General features: G+C 26.1%; 2 protein-coding genes across 2 annotated transcripts; one reads left to right on the forward strand and one right to left on the reverse strand.

Moving 5' to 3' along the window:
- Positions 1–744: 744 nt before the first annotated feature.
- Positions 745–4,477, forward strand: Phum_PHUM089400 (uncharacterized protein; the record flags this gene model as incomplete). Its single annotated transcript, XM_002423813.1, has 11 exons — positions 745–754; positions 1,155–1,245; positions 1,501–1,575; positions 1,985–2,094; positions 2,277–2,309; positions 2,609–2,802; positions 3,244–3,406; positions 3,493–3,647; positions 3,761–4,043; positions 4,141–4,323; positions 4,446–4,477. The coding sequence occupies 11 exons, from the start codon at positions 745–747 to the stop codon at positions 4,475–4,477; spliced, it is 1,329 nt and encodes a 442-aa protein (XP_002423858.1).
- A 6,381-nt stretch (positions 4,478–10,858) lies between these two features.
- Positions 10,859–13,235, reverse strand: Phum_PHUM089410 (Ephrin-B1 precursor, putative; the record flags this gene model as incomplete). The annotated part of the gene is made up of 6 exons (XM_002423814.1): positions 10,859–10,989; positions 11,107–11,274; positions 11,444–11,554; positions 11,697–11,865; positions 12,785–12,926; positions 13,231–13,235. 6 exons carry the CDS (start codon positions 13,233–13,235, stop codon positions 10,859–10,861), a joined length of 726 nt encoding a protein of 241 aa, XP_002423859.1.
- Positions 13,236–15,255: the final 2,020 nt, after the last annotated feature.

Below are 15,255 nucleotides of genomic sequence, written 5' to 3' on the forward strand. Positions count from 1 at the left end.
ACAGAAGAAAAATTTAATGCTGCTGTCAACGTGATTAGAAATTTGCCAAAAAATGGTGAGTAAATATATAAATAATTTTTTTTGTTTGTTTTAATGACATTTTTTTTTTTTTTTAAAAAAATAAAAGCTAATTTATTAAAAAATCAAATTTTTTATTATGTTATTTATAAAAAAACATTATTGTTGAGTTTAATATCATTATGTCAAAGTATATATATAGTGTTATTCAAACTTATTTGAACAATAAAAAATGTTTATTTTAACAACGACAACAACAAAAAACTTTCTAATTGTTTCATCATGATGTTTCATTTTTATTTTTTAAAATTTAAAAAATGTTTGTTTGAAAACATATTAAGTTGAGTATGCAAATTAAAAAAAAGGTAAAGAAGAAATTTATTTTGTGTCTATTTCATGTTTTTCCGATTATATCATTATGTTTTTAACCGTTTGTGTGTATTTACTTTCCGTTTAAAAACATTTTTTTTAAAAAAAAAAAGTGAAAATTAATTAGTTCTTTAAAAATTAGAAAATGAAGGTAATTAAAATAAAAATAAAGTGAAATTTTTCACTCTATTAAACATAAATACTTGACAGATAAATGTTTTGAAAATTTTTTAGCCTAAATTAACGGTTTAAAAATTGCAATTGAAAATTTATTCGATAATTTTTATATGAAATATCGTAAAAGGTTTTGACAGTTAAAAAAAAATTTTAAACTGAAGTTATACCTGAGGTGCAGGTATGACTTCATGTCAATATTAATACTGTTTCATTATTGCCAATCATGTAAATATAATTATTAATCGATTAGTAATTTTAATTAATAAAACTAAAATCAATCATCAAAATATTCTACATCGACAAAATTATGATAAGAAAGGACAACTATTTTGATAAAAAAATTATTATTATCGAGAATTTACACATTTAAGCAAATTTAATATTTTTATCATAATGTAATTTATTAATTTTAGTAAAAAAATTTAAATCCTACAACGTTACATAAAAATTTATTTGTCCCTTTTTTTCTTTTCTTATTTATATCACTCTGGTGATTTGAAGAATTAAAAGAAAACAAACAAATAAGTAAAAATTGAATTTTTTTTTGTAAAGAAATATAAATATAAATTTTGATAAATCCGTGAAAACAGATTTCAAGCAAGAAAATATAATTAACCTCGTTGCTAAATCAACTTGGGCGCCTGAGAAAGAGAAATCGTGCCTTAAATCTCCGAAACGAAAGTAAAAATTTCACAGGTACAATCATTTTTACCGTTTACCATGTCATTTATTTTTATAATTTATTTAAACAATCGTAACTCACGTTATTTATAAAAAAAAATATTCATTTAAATTTTGTTATTTACCAAAAAACAAAAAAACCAGGTTCGCTGTTATTTATTATTATTATTACCTGGTGTTAATTTTTATATATGATAATATCGTTTGAGAGACTATAAAAATTATTATTATTAATATTATGGGTACTTTACTCAGGTGTGTTACGACGAAATTTGTCAACTTTTTAAAATTTATGTCCATCACCACCACCACCATCACCAACGGTTTAAAGTATGTAAATTGAAGTTTTTTTTTTTTTTTGGATTGCAAATGACAGACAGGCTCAAAAAAACAACTTGTGTTACATTAAACGAATTCATAATAAATTTCTCAATTTTTTTTTTTTTTTTTTTTTTTTTGTAATTTAAATTTTCAATGGCTAAATATCTAAAGGGGATATAACCTTCGGTTGAAAAACGACTGACGTAAATTTTTTTTTTGGGACTTATAATTATTTACATAAATTTTTTTCTTTTATTAAAAAAAAAAAAAAAAAAAAAAAAAAAAAAAAACTTTTTAAACCCCCGCCGTAGGACGTAAAAACAAACAAAAACAAAAACCTAAACCTAGTTAAGGTATAATCTAAACGTTATTTAAAACAAGTGAAAGTTTTATCATTTTTATTATTATTATTATCAAGAAAATTTTCTCTTGTTACAAACAATTGCCCGTTGATTACCATGCGGGATTTGCCGATTGGAAAAAAATATTATTATCATTACCATTTCCTTTCATTATTTGAGGTCATAGGTTACAAAAAATAATTATTAATAAATATTATTATTATTGTTGTTTTTAAAAAGGAAATAAAAAAATTTATCGGTATAATTTGAGCGTGTAAATGCAAAAAAAAAAAAAAAAAAGATTTCAGTCGAAAGACCATCACCGAATTAGCCTACCTATTATTATTATTATTATTAATACGTTCACAGTGCAGTTGTGCGTGTTTAATTGTTTTATAAAGGGTAAATTTTATTAATTAACCGCAAAAAAAGGATTGTCATCTTGTTTTTTTTTTTTTTTTTTTTTTTTTTGGTATTATTGATGGGGATTTTGCATTTTAGCCTTTGAATACTCATTCTCGTAGTAATTTCAAAAAATAATAATATTTGATTCTGTTTGTCTGTTTGTTTGTTTGTTTCGAATGGGACACCGCGTGAAAAAAGATCTTCTTTCTTAAATCCTTTATTTACTTTCATTATATGATAATAATTATGGTCGATGAATGAGTTTTATTAATTAATTTTTTTTTTTTTTTTTTTAGGGGCTTATCAACCGTCTTACGAACTTAAATTAAGGTTTTATGCATATTTCAAACAAGCTACCGAAGGGCCTTGCCTTGTATCGAAACCTGGATTTTGGGATATCGTCGGTAAAAGTAAATATGACGCTTGGAAAAAATTAGGAAACATGACCAAAACGGAAGCCATGGAAAATTACGTCGAAGAATTAAAAAAAGTAAATTTCTATAAATAAATTGAAATTATTATTTTATTATAGATTATTTAATTGAACACACGAAATCGTCGAAACATTTTTCGAATAAATGATAATAATAATAATAAAAATTTCCATTAAGTAATTGAAAGTTGTTTCATTTTGCAATTAATGTTGTTCAATAATTTTCAATATGGCGTTTAGACGATTTGCAAAGTCCTTGTTTCCATAGTACAAGGCCCATCGTTAACCATCCACTTAACTCATTATTATTATTATTATTATTCCATGCAATTCTATCATTTAATTTTTATTACCTTCTTTTGCTTCTGCTTTTTTTTTTTTTTGTATTTGCCAAAAATGACGTAGATTCTACTAAAAAGTTTTTTAATGTTTCGCATATGAATGTCTTTGATTAATGAGTTTTTCTTTTTTTGATGATAATAATGATTTTGATTACAGATAGTCGAAACGATGTCATATAACGACAACGTCGGCATGTTTTTGGGAAGTTTGGGAAATTTTTACGATAACGTTCCAGTCGAAGATATTGAAATGTTATTAGGACCTGTGATAGATAAAGTAAAAGCTCAACCTGGAAATTCTTTAAAGGATTCACCTTTCGGTAAACGAAAAAAAAAAAAAATTTTTACTCCATCGTTTGCGATTAATTATTTTCTTAATTATTATTAAACTATTGTTTACGTACAGGATCGAGAGACACATCACCGAACAGACTTCCAAGACATTTAAATAATAAAAATAACGCGTCCAGTTTGGAAACTTCTCCAATAAGTTCCATGTCGCCATCCCCTCAACCTCCCGACACGGATGATGAAAATGAAGAATTTATTGATACCGTCGAGGTTCGGTCCTTATTTTATAAAATTATTTTATTAATTATTAAACAAATTTTTCTTTCTTCTTCTTCTTCTGCACATTCGCCATTTAAGAGAGCATTATTTTTTGTTTGTTCCAGACTACGCCCAACGCTACCAGAAAAATGTATAAAACGGATTCGATGAGAGGTACGGAAATATTTGAAAGTCACAATAACGTCGTACCTAAAGAGAAAAGTACAAATTCAATGATGAACGGTCACGTGAAATCCGTTAATTCAAACGCCGCGACATTTAACGGTAAAATTCATCAGACAAACGGAATAAAAGATTTGAACGAAGAATTTGAAATGAACGAAAGAGAATATTCGAGAAGCAAAAGTCAAAAAGAGAGTCCAAACGTTGTTACGACAAAGAGAAAAAGTTTGTATTTTAAGTTTTAAAAATTATTTATAAGTTTGACATGTTTTGTTTTTTTAACGGAAATTTAATTTTTTTTTTTTTTTAATAAAAAAAACAGTGAAACAAAATGGAGGGCCTAAATCAAATGGAAATGTTAACATTCCAGATGTTGTATCTGAACATTTAAGGGAGACTGTTTTTCATTTGCAAAAAGATCTCGATAGAATTACATCGAGAGTTAGAAGTTTAGAAGTTGCCATTTTATCATCACAACCTCAGGTGAGTGACGTCACATTCAAGGGTTCGCGAATCGATAACGTTTTTTCAACGACAATCGAAATATTCGATAATCGAAAATCATTTCGATTGTTTTTATTATTTTGTAGTGAATTTTGTTTTTTTTTTTTTTTTTCTTTTTTCTAGGATTTCGAGTCGTCGGTTCGGAAAAATCGTAGAGAATTTTTTCCAGAATTTTCCCGTACGACATTAGCGTTCATAATCGTTTGGCCATTTTTTGCTCATTTTTTGATGAATTATTTAAAATTTAAAAGGACAAAATGTAATTTTTTTTTTGAATTTTTAACTTTTTATTTCTTTTTCGAATTCGATTTTAAAATTTCTTTTCTTTTACAGAAATCTAGTCATGTATTATTATCATTATTATTATGATTTTGTATATTCGATGCCAACGAGGATATTAATCCGTGTGCCAACGTGGACTTAAAAACGTTTTGTACTTGTCTCTGTCACCAAAAAAGTTTAGAAAATTTTCAACATGGAGGAATCGAACGGTGGAAAATTATCATTTATCATTTTCTCCCTTTCTCTTCGTTCACGTTGGCGAAATGGGATTTTTCCGGTCGCTCACGTGACACACAAAATTACGTTTTCGTCGCGTTGTGATCAATTAGAACGTTCGTTTAAAAAAAAAATTTTCGATGTAAAACTTTGTAGTCGTTACTCTTGTTAATTTTTTTTTTTTTTTTAACGACAAACGGCGACGACATTTTGATTATCGTTTGTTACATTGCGATTAGGTTTTATTATTATCATTATTATTTTTTTTTATTCGCCACCTTTTAAAAATTTATCCGATTTTTCCGGGTTTTTAAAAAAAGAAAAATTATACGTAGGTGATAAAGGTAACATAAAATTTTTTTTTTTTTTTTTAAAAAAAAGTTTATAAATATTTTTAGAGACGAGATTTAATTTTAAACAAAATAATAATAATAATAATAATTATTTTAATAGTTGATAATAAATAATAATAATAATAATTTTATTTTATCCAGTAAAAAATCAGTCATTTTAAAAAAAAATAAGGAAAACAGTTCTAATTGATCAAAACTTTTCTTTTTTCCATTTTCCATTTTTTCTTTTTTTTTTTTTATTATATTTAAAAATGTACGATATGAACAAATATTTTATATTAATATATATATTTTAGAACAATTAAAATCTGATAATATATTAAAAAAAATTATTTTTTGTTCGTACGGTTAGAAGAAGAAAAAAGAAAATTTTTTTTTTCTACTTTTTTTGTTTTTTTAAATTTACGTCGGCCATTTATATTTTATATATATATATGATAATTTGTATTGGTGTTATATTAAATTCAATATAGACTTTTCGTATATTATTATATATTATTATTATGATTATTATTAAACGCCCGGAGTTAAAATTTATTTAATTGGAAAAAAACGTTTTATTAAATGGGATATATAAAATTTTCCAACTCGCAAGGGAAAATCCTATTATTATCATTTTCCTTTCTTTTTTTTTTTTTTTTGTTATTCTTTTATTATTATTAATTAATAAAAAAAATTTTATATTTTTTACATAAGACCGGAGAGTTTTCCATAACAAAAGAATTTTCTTCTTGGTAATTAATAAAATAAAAGTTTTAAACGGGCGGGGGGGGGAGGAAACATCCTCCACGTCCATCCTTTTAGGGTCTTGTGTCCACTGTAAAAAAAATTTTATTCATAAAAAAAGGAAGACAATGGATAGGATTCGAAATGAATTGATAATAATAATAATAATAATAAGAGTTACAAGTAAATTTATTCTGTACAAAAGTTTAATTATAAAATACAATTTTTTTTTTTCCATTTTTTTTCTCCTTTTTCTTTCTTTCTCTCTCTCTCTCTTTTGCTAATTTTGTTCTTTAACTAGCAAATTTTATTTATTTATTTATTTATTTATACACATTAACACAGGCTAAAAATGTCATCTATGTGATTTTTTTTTTACGTGGGGGGAGGAGGAGGAAGGGAGGGAGAAAGGGAAGGGGAGGGGGCCGGGTCTTATCCGAAAGATTTTTAAATTAACGTCAGGTATACAAAAAAACCTTATTGTTGTCGTTATTATTATTATTATTATTTTATTTTGTTTTTACCAGCCTTTTATTATACGTACGTAATTAATTTTTTATTTTTATTTTCATTCAGAAAGAAAACAAAAAAAAAAAAACGAAAACGAAAAAAAAAAAGTTTTTCACCTTAAATGCAATGAATGAAAAATTATTATTATTATTATTATTATTATTATTATTATTATTATTATTATCGTGTTGTTATCACTACGTTTTTGTTGTTTTGTTTTCAATTAGAACATTATTGATAAACAAAAGAACAATTTTATTTATTTATTCATTGCATTTATTATTCCGAAAGGCTTCTTAAAAAAAATATGAAAACATTATTATTATTATTATTAATAAATTATACACATCCGATTATTAATTAATATAAATTTAAACGTAAAAAAAAATTAAAGAAAATAATAATGATGATGATGATGGTAAAATTTTAATAATTTAATTTATTTATTTATTTACAAATAATTAAATTTTTTTTTAAAAAACAAAACCAAAATCAAAAAAAAAAGAAAAGCACTATTATTATTATTATCATCATCATCATTATCATTTTCACATTTTCAAAAAGCCTTTCGAGAATTTTATGGCACTTCCAAAAAAAAAAAAAAAAAAAAACAACAGCAGCAGCAGCAACTTTTTTCTTTTTGTTTCGTTCCTTGTTTTCATTCTGACATTTTATTGTTTATTCTTTGATTTATTAATTAATAAATACATAAATAATAATAATAATGTAACATATACATCGATTACGTGTTTTTTTTTTACAATTATTATTATTATTTAAAATAAATATCGCGAAAAAAAAAAAATTTGCTTGAATTATTATTTATTATCCAATTATCGATTTATTGATTTATCGAAATCGAATTATTATTATTATTATTATTATTATCTAACTTCGCATTGTTTTTAAATTTTCCTATTTTCGTCGAAGGCTTATTTATTTATTTATTTATTTATTCATTTAATTAATTAATTATTTATTTATTTATTAATTTAAAAAAAAAAAAAATTTTTTTTTTTTAACTTATTTTTATTCGAGATTTTAATCCTGTCTCGCGAGATAAAATTATTATTATTATTATTATTATTATTATTATTATTATTTTAAAATCACTATACAATTTGATAAAAACTATATCTTAGCTTTTAAGGCACAGATAATCTACAAAACATAATTATTTATTATTATTATTGTAGAAAAATATTTGCCTTCATTAATTATACACGTGACATTATTTATTTATTTATTTATTTAACACGAGTCAAAATTCGAAATTACAACGATGACTTTTCGGTATACTTCCGGTACAAGACATCTATTTCCGACAAGATACGAGATGATAACATCTAGACTAGATCGATAGAATCTCGTCTATAAATTCAATCTACTATTGACAACTTGATGATTAACGAACACGATACGAACCGACAAAAACTTTTTTTGCACAACTTTCTTGTAGAGTTGATAGAATATCCCTAAGGCAAACATTACAGGAGGTGTCAAACTAGCGAATTTGATGATTGATCAATTATTATACTCGGTTATGTTTGCAGGTGCCCAACATATCCACTAATCCTTTCTGTAATAAAACTTTTAGAAGAGATGTGAAATATGCACCTCCCTAAAATTTCCTTTTCCGGTACAATTAATCTCAAAATAGTAAATATTTAAAATTTTGAGTGTCCAAACTACTCATTTGGAATACTACTGCGATAGAGACACATACGCACACACGCACACATCTTATGAGATAAAATTGTTCACAACATCACACCAAGATACACCAGAAGATTTAACTGATTCTTTGGAAATTTGACAACATCCTTCCATCATCAACAACCAACGTTTTTCCGCGCCCATTTTATCTACCATCCATCACTAATCATAAACAGAATGTCGGAAAATGTCCAATTGTTTGAAAACGTCATATAAAAAAATAATTACTTCCTGGATGCAAATGTATATACTACCCAAAGTTACAACACCAAGAGGTCCACAACAAACTTTCTCACAAAGTGAATAACGAGGAACACAACATTTGAGATACACCTGATGAAATAAATGGGAAAATTTTAACACGGAAGAAGAAAAAAGAAAATTAACGAGAAAATTTAAGAAAAAACAAAAAAGAAAAGTGTTGTGCTGTGTTCCTGAATGTTCCTTTGACCACACTAATGAGATCCCACATAGTGTCCTGATATCTGATACGACGCATTTATGATCACCTATTATTTAAATGCCGTAATTTCTCCCTTGAACATGAAACCGATACCATCATCCCTTTATCAATCGGTGATTGCAAATAAAGTCGTACGCATGAAACGAATGAATGACTGATTCATTCATTGATTGATTGTTCGTATAAATAATGCAAATCCCGAACATAAAAAACATAAAAAAAAATAAACAATATTTTAAATTTTCAATATTTTGAATAAAGAAAAAAAAAACATTTTTATTCTTATTTGTACTTGAATTATTTAATTGTTTAAAACAAATGTTTACCATAAAAATCGTTTTTTATAATTTGTTTTAATAATAATAATAATAATAATAATAATAATAAATTATATCGTTTAATAATTTGTTTATTGTTTTTTATAAATTTTAAACAACAATGGAATTTGATACAAAAGATCATCAATAATAACAAATTAAACATACAAATAACACAACAAAACCGAAAATTGTCGCAATCGTAGGTAGGGTTTTCTCTGTGTTTTGGGTGTGTTTTTTAAACAAAATTATAACACTAAATAAGACACTAAACACAATTGTGTTCCGAAAACATAATAAACATAAATAAATAAATAAATAATTTTTTAAGATTATTTATTAGTTGAAATTTATATAGACACACAATCGATTGCGATAATTTTATGTTGTGATGCTTAATTTGCCTTTTTCATCTCTTTCTGATATTTTGTTTGTTGTTGTTGTTTAAAATGTTTTTTTTTTTAATACAAATCATGTGATATAAACAAACACAATCAACAATCAAGTAATAATTTTTTTTTGAGAGAAAGGGATGTTGTGTACCTTCGATCAAATTTTAAACCTCATCATTTTTTTATCAATCCAAATAGGTAGGAGGTCAGGTAATTTTTATGTTTTCCAATATATTTATTATGTATTTGATATCGTGCTAAAGTTTAAATCTAATAAATATTATTAAATAATGGTGGTTGGTACACCTGAAAAACTGTCGAGGAGTTTAGAAACTAGTAGTTATTATACACTACACAGCATCATTAATAACATAAAATTGTCTCATCCGCCGCGCCATTTTTTTTTTTTTTGACCGTGTCTATAATAAATTAATAATAATAACGATAATATAAATAATAATAATAATAATAATAATAAGGATGTAAACTGTAAATAATATACATATATATATATATAAATTATTAATAAATATAAATATTTGCTGATGGGCTTTTTCAACCGTGTGTTTTCATTTTTTTATTTATTTATAATAATTATTAATTAATAATTTTTAAAAATTAAATAATATACACAATTATTTTATTTATTTATATATATATATATAAAACTTTAAAAAATAAACCGCACTTTTTACTTATTTATTTATTTATTATCATTATTATTTTAACGTGAATAAAAAAAAAAAATGAAAAAAAATTCGTTACGACAAAACATTTCCACTTCTCGTGTTTTTTTTTTTTTTCTTATTTTGGCAACAAGACGTTGATTCTTTTTTTTTTTAAATGAATGAGGGACCAACGTCCTTAGCATGGCAAGAAAAAGGTAACCCAGGTACTACTAACAAACAACTTGTTTTTTTTTTTAATTTGGAAATGATTGTCGAAAACACGAAAACAATAATTGTCAAACAAACGACAAAAAAAGAAAAAGAAAAAAAATGAGGGGAAGAGGTGAGGGGAAGGGGGGTAACAGAATTATTTGTAATAATTCGTCGTTAAATAAATTAAAAATGAAAATAATTTTTTTTTCTTTTTCTTTTTCGTGGGGGGCGGAAGCGTGGCGGAAGAGAATAAATAAATAATTAATAATAATAATAATAATATAAATAATAATCAATGTTAAAGGGATTTTCTTTTTTAAAAATTCAAAGTCCTGCCTTTTAAAAAAAAAAAAAAAATCCCACGGCCATCATTTAATAATTTTTTTGGTCCCAACAGCTTTTGGACGAACGAAAGAAAGAAAGAAAGAAAAAATTTTCCTTTTTCTCTTTCTCTTTCTCTCTTCACTTTTCACCTTGTTGTTATCAATAATAACTTTTTCGCGCGTTTTTTCTTTTTCCTTTTTTTTGTCTTTGTTGTTATTTTAATTTTTTTCTTCCACATTTTGTAAAAAAAAAAAAAAAATAATAATAATAATTATTATTAATTTATGAAAATTTTTTTTCCTGAGGTTTTCCGCAGTTTTTCCTTTTCATTTTTTCTTAAATGACGACTAATTTCTTCACCGTAAGAAAATCCTCAAAATCGATATAAATATTATTAATATCGTATTCGATGAAAAACATCGATTACTTCGATTATTTGTTAATTTTCCTTTTTTCCCTACTTCATTTTGATCGTTCGTACTATCAACTGTAAACAAAACAAAAAAATGGTAAGTGAGTGGGTGGTTGCGTACTCGGTCCCCGATACTAATGACGAAAAAAACCAATGGTAACAACAAACGACAAACGACAAAGGATAACAAACCTGTCTTTTTTGTAGATGATTTGTAATTACGATTGAGATCAAAGTCTTTATACGACGTAGGCCTAGGAGGACTCAATGAATGCCAATGAGTTGTTGTTGACGAAGAAGTCGTCGATTGCAAATTTGTGCTCACAGCAGCCACAGTGCTTGGAGCCCGATTTGTCGACGCTAAAAGTGAACAAAAAAAAAAAAAATCCATATTTATTAACAATAATAATAATAATAATAACAACATTTTGTTTAATAAGTTGTGTCGACCGGTTATAATTGAATCAATTAATTAATTATTATTATTATTATTTTATTTTTTAACAAACAAACAAAAAAAAAAACTTACTTTGATTATGAACGTCCTGTGGTGGGCAACAAACTTTAAAAACAACTTTCATGTTATGAGTTGAACATCGTCCACCGATTCGACGATGAATGTCATCTTTTGAAGATGTTGCTGGTTATTATTTTAAAAGAAAAAAAAAAAAAAAAGAAAAAACCGTTATTTAATATAATTTAAACACACGCACAAAACAAAAGGGGAAAAGCTTTGAGGTTATGCATATCGAAAAATGACGTCATCATTTTTATACACTTACATATAAAATAATAATCTTGTCCGGGCTGGAATTCCAGGCCGCCGGGCTGCGGTGTAAAGGATCGGAATGTGATTGTAAAATACATCAACTTATATGGCTTGTCACAAATTGCAATAATTCTAGGATTTGGATTTGTGATTCGACACGTATCGTATTCTTCCTTGGATACCTTAAATATCATCATCATCATTATTATTATTATTATTAATTTTTCTGACAAAAATCCGCCCCCTTTTTTTAACCCTGCATTCTTAAATTCTTAATCATTTTTTCTGGTTTTTGGGTTTTTCTTTTCTTTTAAACTCGATTGATTTTTTTTTTTTAAAACCGGAAGTTGATTAAATTTTTTTCTTTAAAATAATCATTAATAATGATGATAAACGTACACAAAAAAAAATTACAACATTAAGTCGAAATTAATTAATAATTAAAACAAAAAAAAAAAAAAAAAACTAACTAATAAGACTTCATAAATTTAATTTTATCGTTTGTAAAAAAAAAGGATGAAAAAGTAAAAAAAAAAAAACCCTTCCTCTCTCCCTGCACAAAAAAGAAAAAAAATTATGGGAAAAAGAGAGAGAGAGAGACTGAAACGTGAGAATATCACAAAGAGAGAAAGAGAAAGAGAGAGAGGGGGCAAAAAAAAAAGCAGACACTACTACTATCCAAAAGGAAGAAGAAACCTTTTAAATTTATGATTTTAAGCTTCTAAACTTTTAGTCGTAACCAAGATTTTTTTTTTTTTTTTTCAACTATCATTCTTCTTTTTTCGTTATCATTCTTTCCTCCTTCTCTCTCTCTCTCCCTCCTTATAATATTTCTTCACTGATTTTACCCGAAAAAAAAAATCCATTTTCTCTCTTTATCCCCCACAACCTCCCACCTTTTCTTTTAGTAAATGGTATGTAAACAATTATTAAAAATACTTGTATATATACACACACACGCGGAGTCCCCCCATTTTTTCTTTTTTAATATAACGTTCGACGTTTGTTTTCTTTCTTTTTTTTTTTCTATTTAATTGATGTAACTTTCATCTTTTCATCTCTTTTAAAAAAATTTTTAAAAAAGAATAAAAAAACACTTACGTTATATATAATATATTTTTCTGTGTCTTCTTCGTGCGTACCATTTGTATACACGGGACATATTATATTCACTTGATCGTATTCAAATGGTATATTTCCTTTATTAACATCAATTATGTGATCCGTATTGTCTATCCTAAATCTGAAACATAAAAAGACACAAAATTTAATACAATTTTCCATTCTCTTCTTATTCTTCTTATTATTCCTCGACAGGAAACGAATGAAAATTTTTCTTTTATTTAATCATCATGAATTTAATTTAAAAACAAAAAAAATTTTCCTCAAAAACCTGAATGAGAGAGAGAGAGAGAGATAGAAAATTACGTCAACGTTTCCGAAAATTATTATTATTAATATTAATAAAAATGGCGGACGTGTTAAAAATTATATTAATAAACCTAATTTAGTAGTTATGTAGTGGTGCAACATTTTTTTTTTTTCACCTCATCGTCGTCGTCGTCGTCTTTTATGAAAAAGATTATATTTTTTTTTTTTTCGTACCGATGTCGTGATGTCTCTCCCAAGGAAAGAGAGAGATGGAGGGATTGGGGGGAGAGAGGGGGAGAGAGAGAGAAAAAAGAAAACACCAACCACACTTTTAAATTGGTAATAAAAAGTCAGAATTGTCTTTTGTCAAACAACTTTATTGATCGTTAATTTATGTGAACGCCTAAGAATCAAGTTAATTTCATTCGACATGCGTCGTCGTCATCGTCGTCGTCGTCGTCGTCGTCGATGCCTCCTAATCATCATTAACGTTTTATATATATAAAAAAATTTCTTATTATTATTATTTTCATTTATTTTTTTAAATTATTATCATTGTTATTATTATTTACCGTAACCGTTTTCTTATTTAATTCTTTTCTTTCTTTTCTTTTCTTTTTCCTTCCCTTCCCTTTCCCCCCTCCCTTTCCTCCACTTCCCTCTTTTTTTATGCGAAATTATTATTATTACTAGTAGTAGTGGGAATCGAAACACTCATTTTTCTTTATTTTATTTTATTGTTAAACGCTTAATAATAATAATAATAATAATAAAAAGAATAATATGGTTAATAATAATGATAATGATAATAATTGAAAATCGAAATTAAAAATTGTTGGAAGTTTTTAACTCTGGTCGTTATTGAGACAAAAGTTATTGAAATTATCTCATCAATCACTAATGAATTAAGGGAGACAAAAAGAAAATCGGATGGGGGGCAGAAGGCGAGTCGAGGGGAGTTGAGGGAAAAGGATATAAAAAAAGAAAAAAACCTTTTATAGACGACGCTGGCTAAACATAATTTTTTTTTTCCCTTCCCATATCATTTCGTTTCCTTTGGGGGCGGGAAGATAGGAAAAGGTAGGGTAGGGTAGGGTGTGTGTGGGGGGGATAAAATTAAAAAAAAAAATAAAACTACTTACGGTACAATAAAAGAAGAAGAAGGAGGAGGTAAAAACAAAAACCTGAATTTAAAGGTGGATAAATTAACGTTCATTTTTTTTTAAATAAACTATAATTTTAAATATTTTTTTAAAAAAAAAAAAAGGAACCCGGTAAAAGCAGACAGGTTTTTTGCCCAAAGGTAAGATTTAATAATGTTTTTATAAGAAAAAAAAAAAAAAAAAAAGAAAGAAAAACAAAAAGAAAAAAAAAATTCGTTAAAGTTTAAATAAAAAATTGCAATTTAAATTCGCACGGAGAAAAAAAAAGTAACGAAACACAAACAGACAGAGAGAGAAAGAGAAAGAGAAAGAGAGAGAGAAAGAGCAAGAGAGAGAGAGAGAGAAAGAGAGCGAGAGAGAAAGAGAGAGAGAGTGCGTGTGCATCATTCGTAAATTTAATTTTTACCAGATGGAGGGGGAGGGAGGGGGGGTTAGGAAAAACATAAAATTCGAATCGTTCACAAACCAACCACCTTTTCAAACCTTTTTTTCTTAAGGCTTCTTCTTTCCTTTCCTTTTTTTTTTTGTCTTTTTTACAGCTTCGAAAGGACAGAAAAAAAATGCGGTCGGTCGACTACGAGTTTTTTTCTTTTTTTTAATTGCACGCTAAAACTTTTTTTTTTACTTCACGGTAACTCGATATTCTAAGTGCATTCAATTTAAAAAAAAATTTTACACCTTAAAAGGTTTCATAAAAACAGAAGACACCTCCTCCTCCTCCTCCTCCTCCTCTTCCTTCTTTTGTACCCTTTCATTCTTACAACCTACGTTGAATAAATTTTTATTTTTTATTAAATTAAAATATTATTGAAACAACTATCAGAATGCAGAAAAAAAAAAAATAATAATAAAATAAAATAAAAACTCGTAAAAAATTCAAATCCTATTTTTTACGATAGAAACATGCGAAAATAATAATAATAATTGATGTACGCGGCGTTTATTACTCGCGAGAGTTACATGGATTCGTGAATACATAAAAAAAAAAAAAGCGAGAAAATGAAATTCCCCCCTCCCCCCGATTGAATAAAGATGATG

This window comes from Pediculus humanus, genomic scaffold (genome assembly GCF_000006295.1).
Source record: "Pediculus humanus corporis 1103172107443 genomic scaffold, whole genome shotgun sequence".
In the NCBI taxonomy this organism is placed as follows: domain Eukaryota; kingdom Metazoa; phylum Arthropoda; class Insecta; order Psocodea; family Pediculidae; genus Pediculus; species Pediculus humanus.